At 37.8% G+C, this 10,096-nt stretch overlaps 1 protein-coding gene across 6 annotated transcripts in view; it reads right to left on the reverse strand.

Annotated features, from left to right (window-relative positions):
- Positions 1–10,096, reverse strand: part of LOC118426863 (fibronectin type-III domain-containing protein 3A-like) — a 91,642-nt gene that overhangs the window by 23,838 nt on the left and 57,708 nt on the right. For all 6 annotated transcript variants that reach the window (XM_035836423.1, XM_035836422.1, XM_035836421.1 and 3 more), the window contains 7 exons: positions 8,390–8,556; positions 7,022–7,081; positions 6,041–6,084; positions 5,014–5,108; positions 4,312–4,365; positions 2,078–2,202; positions 1,632–1,797 (listed from right to left, as the gene is read on the reverse strand). In XM_035836423.1, the coding sequence (XP_035692316.1) occupies positions 1,632–1,797; positions 2,078–2,202; positions 4,312–4,365; positions 5,014–5,108; positions 6,041–6,084; positions 7,022–7,081; positions 8,390–8,556 (711 nt within the window). The remainder of the gene's footprint in view (positions 1–1,631; positions 1,798–2,077; positions 2,203–4,311; positions 4,366–5,013; positions 5,109–6,040; positions 6,085–7,021; positions 7,082–8,389; positions 8,557–10,096) is intronic.

Genomic DNA, 10,096 nt, shown 5'->3' on the forward strand with positions numbered 1-10,096 from the left:
TCGCTAAAACACTATTCCAGGAGTTAGAGAGACTGAACTGAGACCTTGAAAAACGGGTTTTGATGAGATTATTGTATGCGAAAGGGCACCGACACACATTGTCAACAATCATAACAATAGCAAAACAAACAGTGTGTGGCTTTTATGGCCGTGGACGGCGTCCCCAAGCAGCCTGTAGCTTCCACCAAGGAGCTTTTATCAGATTTTTGTCCGTCAAAGTTGACGGATTGGTTTGAAAATTTTTCCGTCACACACAGCAAAATTCCGTCAATTGACGGAAAAACGGACGCTGGCTAGAGCCCTGGTATGAACTGTCTTTCATAGATGCAAGTACTGGTTTGTGAAAGGAAAAAAGAAGTTTTCTTTCTTAAAGAGTAAATTGAACGCTGCCTTGGAAACAGACTGTGTTCCCCCCATTTTTCTTTGGGGGGTGCTCGTTACTGAAACACGAATTGTAATTGTCATTGACCTGCCAGTAGCAATATTTTGTTTTAGGTGTTTCGTATATGGCGTTATGTATTCGTAATTGTTTATTAATGTATATACATATATTTCTGTAGTCACCATGTACAAGTTGTAAAATCAGTGATATTCAGTTTGTTTTTTACTGACTGCGATGCTGATTGTTTTTCTGAATAAACGAATATGAATGGTCCTCGCTAAATTGTTACTGGGTGTGGTTTAGTGTACGGTTTTAGGCCCAACCTAGATACAGTATTTTCCAACATCTAGACACAAGAACAGGACATAGTGCGGAGATGTCAATAAACAAACAAACAAACAAACAACCTTGTGGTACGCATAACAGTTCTCAACAGTGGAACATGTAGTGAGAGTTCATTAGATTAGATTATATACAAATGTACTCTTGTTATATATAATTTACCACCCATGTTCCCTTCTCTCTTCTAGTAAAATGTCAACAACTCTGAATTCAAACAGAAGTTAAACAACATTTTGCCTCTGATATTCAGTGACATTTGTGGTATTAACACAAAAGGAGCTCAACAGATGTACCAATTTATGTTATGCCTACAGTAGACCCAGCATTAAACCAGTGATTTACACAAGCACGAGGCTGTCAACGTGGTTGACCTACACTTCAGGTACATGGACACAGGTTTTGACTATGCTGCAGTGAGAAGCTTAAGATGATGCTACATAAAAGTTTATCTAGTTGAAATGCAAGTATTGGTTTGTGACAGGAAAAAAATTAGTTTTTTTATTCTTAAAGAGTAAATTGAATGCTGCCTTGGAAACAGACTGTAAGACAGTGTTCCCAAAAATTTGGGGGTGACACCCACATATACAGGGTAGAGGCATTTGTTTTAGGCCCAATTTAGATACAGTTTTTCCCGACATTTAGACACAAGAACAGGACGTAGCGCGGAGATTTTTATTAACAAAAAAACAAACAAACAACCTTGTGGTATGCAGAACTGAGTTCTCAATGTTGGAACATGAAGTATAAAAGCAATAATAATGAGTTTCTGAACAATTTTAAGTATAATCCATGCTTCCTAAAATCAGGTGCAGGTACAAGTTGTCATAATTTACAATGTTACCTGCACCAGCGCAGGTATTCAGAAACAAGTATTTCAAGCCCTGTACTGTATACAACATATCTTTACCGTGTCTTCGTCTTCCATCTCCAGGGTGAATGCCTCCACATCTGCCCCGGCCGGTTTGGTCCAGTGGAGTTGAAGCGACGTCGTCGTAGCTCGTACCAACTTGGGCGGCTCCGGGGTGGGAGGGGGGCTCCCAGAGGTGTGACAGTATACCTCTGGGCTGAAATCACTGGATGGGAAGAAAAAAAAATTAACACCATTACAAAAACTTTGACAATGTCCAATAATATTCACAGTATACCTCTGGACTGAAATCACTAGATGGGAAGAAAAATGAAGATTTAGAAGCACAGATAGAAAAATAACATCATTACAAAAATGTTGCTAATGTTCAATAACATTGCATAACCAGAGTGATGAAAAGAAGGCGAGATCTTATACAACGGTACTGTAAGTAGGAGAAAGAGCAACTAGAAGTCTCAAGAGGGATGAAATGAATTCTTAATCACCTCTTCCCCACTTCATTCTGAGCAGCTAGCCTGAAGGTGTAGCAGGTGGAATGTGTCAGCTTGGTAGCCTTGTATATCTTCTGTGGTCCACTGTACACTTCACGGAACCCGTTCCCCTTCTTTCCCTGTGGAAGAAAAGCGGTATGAAGTTGACTTATCCATACAGGGCTCGAAATACTGGGTGCATGCGCACCCAGGTGCACCCAAAATTAAAGCTGTGCACCCAATTATTTTCTGTGGTTGCACAAGTTGCACCCAAATATCTACATAGGCTTATGTATGTAAAGATATCAGAGTATACTAGTATACATCATATTCTTGACATCTAAGTGTTAGAAAGATAATGAAAATGTCTGCCCTGGTACTTGTTTAAGAATTTGACAGTTTGTCACTAAGTTTTATTATTAGGTAGTTCTGACATTCTACTTAAATTCAGGTTGGGCACATTTTGGTGCACCCAATTTAAAAAAAAAAAAAAAGGAATTTTGAGCCCTGCCATATATGCAAGGCATAAGATATAGGAGGATTGTGTTACACAACCAAGCATGTTCAACATCTTCAGATGATATTCATCACATAAGCATGGAGGAGTATCAGGGCATATGACGTTAGGGAAGCAATCAGGAAGCAAACGATGTCATGAATTAAACTGTAGAAGCAGGAAAATTTTCTTTTTAAAGATTTTGCCCTTTTTGTCAGGACTGTCCAAAGTGAATGTCTGAAATGTTAATGATTAAAATCATGTAAATACAATATATACATGTCTGTTGTCTTCAAGTTCAACAACAGTCAACACCAAATTTTACTACATTTTATATCTACTGACATACATAGGAAACTGCTGTTAGAAATTCCACTAACGAATAACACTTGAGGTACCAATTAGGAAGAGTATGGGTAATATTAGAAAATAAGTGAAGCAATCAGAAAAGCTGAGGATGCCACAAAATGAATAATTCAGGGTTTAAATCATACAAACAGGAAGATTCCAGAAAATTTCTGTGTACCAATTGAAAGCATTAGTTAATTTTGTCTAGAACTGGTCATGGTAGAAGATTGTTATTTTTCAAATAGAATGTTTCAAATGTTATAACACAATGTATGTTTAATATCATATTTTATACAAAAAAATATATCTTCGATACCAGCATTTACCTCACTGTACAAAAGAACCAAATTGAACTTGCATACAAATGTACATGTACTTAAAACCTATACTACATCTTGTAAGAATATGTGACAACTGCTAGGCAACATATACATACATGTATTTAGCAAAAATAAACCTTCTTTTCTTTGTAATTCACTAGCATATCAACCTATTTTGGGGGCTTATAAGCATCGTGAGGTTTTGTTGTGTCTATTGCTGGTGATACAAGTTGAGTGTAATTTTACAAAAATTGCATCTACATGTATGCTTCCTGTTTTACTTTTGTATGCTTTTATGTTCAATAAGCCGGAAAATTTTCAATCTAACTTAACTTCCTTTCATCCAAGTAATTCTCCTGAAACAATCCTAATATAGACGACTTCATTATAAAATCAGGCCGGAAGTTATCACCAAACGTGTTCTTTCCACATCAACAGGTGCCCACTATAATGGTCTCCAACTGTGTATGAATAAATGTGCGATTCCCAATCCAGAACCTTCCAGGAGGAAGTCATGTTGGCTAATTGCTGTGGCTTGAGAGTTATTGTAATTTGGAGACCTGCTATATCAACAGGTATCTGCCGGCCATGGTAAAAGCTATGAAGGGCAGGAAGTACTGGAAGTACTTCATCTATACGAGTGGTTGCGAAGTTGTCACGGTGATGCAGTGGTAGGCAAAAATCAGGTGTTTGGCAAAAGATTAATTAACACATTAAACAGCAATTTGACCTGCTACTGGGTAATTTAAATATGAATTCTTAATCCCTTAATTCTGGCCTCCCTTGCACTGTTCATGTTTCATAATTCATTAATATGTACTTATTGCTGTTGTTCTTAAAGTGCGAAACAAATAAACAAACAAATAAACAAACAATCCAAGCTACTGACATCATGGTAGGCACCACCCGTCGAATACCCCGGATATAAACAGCAACAGCGATCGCCTGTATACCTCACCGGATTTCTCCGGATGAACTACAATGATATGCAGATCATACGCAATTTGAAGGTAAAGGACGTTGCTATGCCATAAATTAGCATGACTGTCTCCTAGACGATTCTGACTGATCAGAAAAATGCTCACCTCGTCCCACTCCAAGATGAAACAGGTGATTTTGGACCCATTGTCCAACGGAGACTGGAACGGAAGGAAAACAGATATAGTAACTTTGATAACAATACTGTAAATGCAGAAATGTTTGCGGTGGTTTTATGTTCGCAGTTTTCATGTTGAAAATTTACCGCGAACTTAAAAAACAACCACGAACATTTTTCCATGGCAGTAAGAGACTACAGTGCATGGTGCTACAGCGAAATTAAAACCACCGCAAACAGTTCTTTCCCAGCAACTGCGAAATTAAATCCCCGCAAACTTGAATACATTTACAGTAACTCATTTACAGTAAATATTTCATTAATATAAAGGCATGATAAAAGAGAAACATCCACTTGTGAAACTTGGTAAGAATTGTTTACTAAGTGTGTACTAGTCACCATGAAATTTGAAGAGATATTACATCTTTAATTTATGTCTAGACAAATGTATACAAACATATACACTTCTTGGATATTCAATAACCCTTTGGCAATGCTGAAATATTTCCCAACTAGGAAATTTTAAAAATGCTAAACTTCATTCATATAAATTGAAAGCTTTAAAACGATGGAACTAAATGTTGATTTTGCACATGTTAGTAAAAACAAAAGGTTGAGCTTGTTTCGGATCCAAACCAGGAAAACTTTATGTTCTGAGAAAAACGTGTTTCAGAACCCTCACGATACTTACCATCCACTTCAGGGCAAGGCTGTTTTTGGTCCTGTTGGACAGTTTTGGTGCTGCAGGCGCCTCGGGAGGTGCAGTCAGTGTCCGGAAACTACACACTAGTGGAACACGAGTTAACACAGGTTAGGACCCAAGCTTACAACACGAGTAAACATGGGTCAAGGTGCACTCTTACTGCACTTGCGTCAAGCTTGCGTCACTGCGAGGTTCAAAAGATACTCAACGAATTTCAGAGATAAGGAACAAATTTTCTTACTTATTGTGTAATTTGTCGTCTTCTAAGTCATACTTTTACGTATTACGCAATATTTAAATGCTAAAAAATTGGAGAAAATAACAAAACAGTGGAGCAGTGAACGAACCCCGCAGTGACTCAAGCTTGATGCAAGTGCAGTGAGAGTGCGCCTTTAGGACCCAAACTTGCAACGCAGCTCCTAAGTCGACTTCACTATGCATTAAACCCATCACAAACCACAGTTCATCAGTCAAAACTCAAGGCAAACACAGGAGAAACACACTCATTAGAAGAGGAGATATCTCCTGTGTGCATACTAATCTTTCCCCCAGTCAGAGAGTTTGTAATACGTTTGTATATGCTTTAGAGGGTGTGTATCCAAAATTCTCCTATCGCCAATAGAGACTGTGATTCCAATGTGCTTTTCATGTGTTTCATGATGCAAGTAATAAGTTACTTTTAAGAGGAGAGCATACTGTATTTAGCAGAAAGCACTTTTCAAATCAGGCTGGCACGTTCTTGTGTTTCTGTGGGTGGAGTAGCTTGTCACGGATATTAGCTATCATTTCATTGGGCATGACTGTGTATCCTTCAGTCGTGCATTGGAATCACAACAGAAAAGTGTTCAAGTCTTTGTCTACTGTAAAACAGAGTTTTGCGAGGGTGACAGAGTAGTTTTTAATGAGCTCTTTTCTTTTGTGATCGTAGAAGGTACAGTTTGAAATAAAAGGTTTCATCTTCCACCAAGATCCAGTGTTTTTTATGTGAGAACAATTGTATGTAATATTTTCTTACCTTCCGATGTCATTCCTTTGATGTTATCGCTAAGGGCATATACACTGGAATACAAAACATAAGAATCAGAACCAATTAGGCCATTAAAATCACATTAGGCAGTAGCATTACAGCATTTACAGCCACTCTAATAATATACACTTACTCCATCCTTCTTTAGATCAATCAACATGTCAAAAACTAGAAGCATGCACTGACCAAAGGTCTTTCACTGCCTGTTTTGAAGTGCATATAACACGTACAAGTATTCTTTAAAACAGCATTTACAGCCACTCTAATAATACGCACTTACTCCATCCTTCTTTATATTAATCAACATGTCAAAAACTAGAAGCATGCACTGACCAAAGGTCTTTCACTGCCTGTTTTGAAGTGCATATAACACGTACAAGTATTCTTTAAAAAGGAGTACTTCACTCTTTTCTTAGAAATGACATCTCGATCAACAGATAAATTGACTACGCTATGTCTTAAAACGGCTATTAGATGGCCTCAAAACACTTAACACATACATGTATATTTGAAATAGAGTACTCTACCCCTTACATTTATAATTAACATTTCAATCAATCAATCAAAACATGACAGTTCCATTATGTCTTTGATAATGTCTTTCCACTTTTAAAAGTGCCAGGGTCCAAAAATTTGACACTAAATGACCTCAATGAAAATCTTTCAGCTTCACATGAATCAATGAATGTTCAAACGAACAATAAACAATTAAGTTAATTTTAAAGATTAAAAATGAATGTTTGCAAATTCTGTGCATTTTGTTCTGTTTTAAATTATACTATTTCACATCTCGCCTCATATATAAAATCAGGGTCACATTAATTCCATTTCATTCCCTCAAAGATCACCATAGAGTAAAAGGGCCATAACTTACACCTATGTGTATCCTTATAAATGTGAGCTTTCATCCGTTCAAAAAACTTTTACCTACGTTTATCCTTGAATAAATGTGAACTTTCATTTACTTACCTTAAGTGATATTCGCTCCCCGGCCTCAAGTCTGTCAAGCTGCATTCCTTTTTCTCCCCACTACATAGCAAAGAGCACGACTGTTACCACAATGTTACACATTACAAACACTGACACCCTCCAGGTTAATTTTGGACTTCCAGATTAATTCCGGACAAACCTTATTCATTTGAAAAACAATTAACCAAATGAATTACGATTTGAAATAATGGTATATTAAAAGGTAATTAATATGTTAATATTGCAATTATATGTCTCCAGGAACAAAGCCAATTCTGGAGAATTCGAGCCAGAATTCTGGCCCCGAGTCAGAATTCTCCAGAATTCTGGGAACCTAAGTCAGAATTCTCCAGAATTCTGGGAATCTAAAGCCAGAATTCTTCAGATGCTTTGTTCCTGAAGACATCTAATATTAATTACCCTTAATCTTAAATCTTAATTCATAAAATAGTTAATTGTTTTTCAAATGATTAAGGTTTGTCCGGAATCAATCTGGAAGTCCAAAATCAACCTGGAGGGTGTTCGCAGCGCGGCAGCATTTCAACCAGTGTAGAGGTGTTTGATTTACCTTCACACATTTTTGTTTTCAAGATCAGCACTTTGGCTATAGAATAAGACAATAACAGAAAAAAAATCTACTTCACAAACCATGTACTTCAAAATGCAGAAAATACATAAAAACAAGTATCAAAAGGAAGGTAAAAGGTTCTAGATTTTGCAATTCTACTAGGGGAGGTCAGGTGTATCATCCTTGAAAATAATTGAGCCTGGGCCTGGAAAAACATGATCAGAAACTCCCTTTCAACAAGCCGAGCTGCCACGATTTGAGATGAAAGCTTGTTGACAACGGAAGAAAGAGTAGGAAGTCTAGTAATAGGTCATAGCGCACGCTTTGTTCTGGTAATTTCCAGCTACACAGGGGGGTCTTCTTGGCAACAGTGGCTTCGGGCAGTTACAAACTGTACAAATCTACTTGTTGGGCAAAAAGATATTTCATCCCATCCATCCTAAAAATCTTAACTTCAAGATACAATATTCATGTCGAAAATGAATTTTAAGACTGTCATGACAGATGTAATACCAAAAATCAACAAACGAAGAAAAAAAATTCAAGTTGGAGACAGCCCTGTTTAAAACTTAATTCACCTGTCCTGTCTTTTGCACACACAAAATCAGTTTGTTTTCATTTCCCTTAGCATTTTTCATTCATTTTCCCATGTCTATTTGTACCGGTCACTTGTATTGTAATTAACTCATGCATAGTCTGCCAATAATCTCTTGAATTAGAGGCTAGGCAGTATGAAAGAAGAAGAAGAAGAAAACATTGACTTGCACAGTTGCAAAAAGGTGAATAAGAATTGAACACACCTGTAAACAACCTTGAAGTTGCCATCCTTGCCTTTGTCGGACATCACCAGTTCGTAGCTGAAGTGCGCCTGGTCGATATGGTTGTGTCCGGGATCGCTGCTCCCGTTCATGCACAGGGGAGGAGGTGACCACGACACTTTGACCGACCTCGCTTCTACGTTGTGGACCTGTAGGACATTCAAACAACATAAGGTACATAAGTCACAACACATTCATATTGAGTCACCGGGACATTTCATCATCTTGGACAAAGTACAAATATTGTACCGGATTATTTTGCGAGGGGGGGTAAAGGAGGCCATCTACATTAGAGCACATCAGCCGACACTCAACAGGGACGGGGGCCCATATCGTCTGCCAGGCATTTATGATTCGTTACTCGAATCACGTGTCTCTAAGTCACGTGATCACAGTAACTGAATCGTCACTCCTGAAGAAGGTCGATGGAAACGCGACTGAAAATTTGAGGTAAGCTAATTTTGGGGTTGTAAGACAGTGGAAAATCTTCAATATAAGGTACATCAGTTTGGCGGCACTTGAACCCCACTGTTACAGGACTAGATCTTCCTATTGTCAGACAACTTATCAGCACATAAGGCAAGGAGGTTCAAGAAAAACTTTTTTTAAACTTGGTTAAGGCAAGGAGGTTTAGATAAGGAGGAGGTGAGGAGCTTTACAAAAGATTTTTTAACCTCAAGGCGGTTCCTATTTAAACCTCCTTGGTTTAGACCCCAGTCAAACTTTAAAAAATGCAGTCAAATGAAGAATCCGATTAAAATTATTCTATCAGATTAACAAAATGCATTAATAGTCATTTTTAGACAATATTTATATCTTTGGCATGCTCGCATCAGTTTTTACTTGTCTCACATTACACTATCGATGCACTGTATGTTCAATTTTGTCTTGTTGTGCATATACATGTACATTGTATTGTTAAATGTTATCACTGTTAACGTTTAAACCAGGATTATCTGAAAAACAGCACAGATCTGTAAATTCCTGGTTTGACAAATTAAGTGAAAGTGTATGGAGTATGTGGATGTACAATACTGACATCTAATTACTGTGAATACATTTAAGTTTGCGGGGATTTAATTTCGCGGTAGCGGGAAAAATTACTTTTCGCAGTGGTTTTAATTTCACGGTAACACCATCGACTGTAGTTTAATACCATAATAGAAAAATGTTCGCGGTGGTTTTAAGTTTGCGGTAAGGTGGTCACCGCGAAAACCGCGAACATTAATCCACAGCGAACATTTCTGCATTTACAGTAGTAAAGAGAATTTTTTTTTCTTTTTAAGGAAAGACACTATGGAAAATATGTAAGTCACTATGGAAACTCTAGTGAAACAAAAAAAGGTTTTGATGGGAAATGAGACACAGCCCAAAGCAACCATAAGCTCAATCCAAAAATTAATCCAATATTGGTTGACAATGTTAGCCATACTGCAAGGGCCCAATTTCTCCAGCTTAATAGCTTTGAAATGAAGCAACCAACAGCCTATCATTCAAAGAGCTGCTAGACACCCCGGTGTGGTGTCTCCCCAACGGGGTCAACGACCAATCAAACAATCATAGATGACGTTGCTAAGGAAAAGATGTTGCTAAGGACCGGCAGACTGAGAAGGCTCGCGCTGAGCACCCGCCTACCTAATGACATGCTTAATCACTTGTGAGGAGAGGTGCCGACACCTTGTCATACCT

The sequence above is a fragment of the Branchiostoma floridae genome, chromosome 12 (genome assembly GCF_000003815.2).
Source record: "Branchiostoma floridae strain S238N-H82 chromosome 12, Bfl_VNyyK, whole genome shotgun sequence".
Taxonomy (NCBI): domain Eukaryota; kingdom Metazoa; phylum Chordata; class Leptocardii; order Amphioxiformes; family Branchiostomatidae; genus Branchiostoma; species Branchiostoma floridae.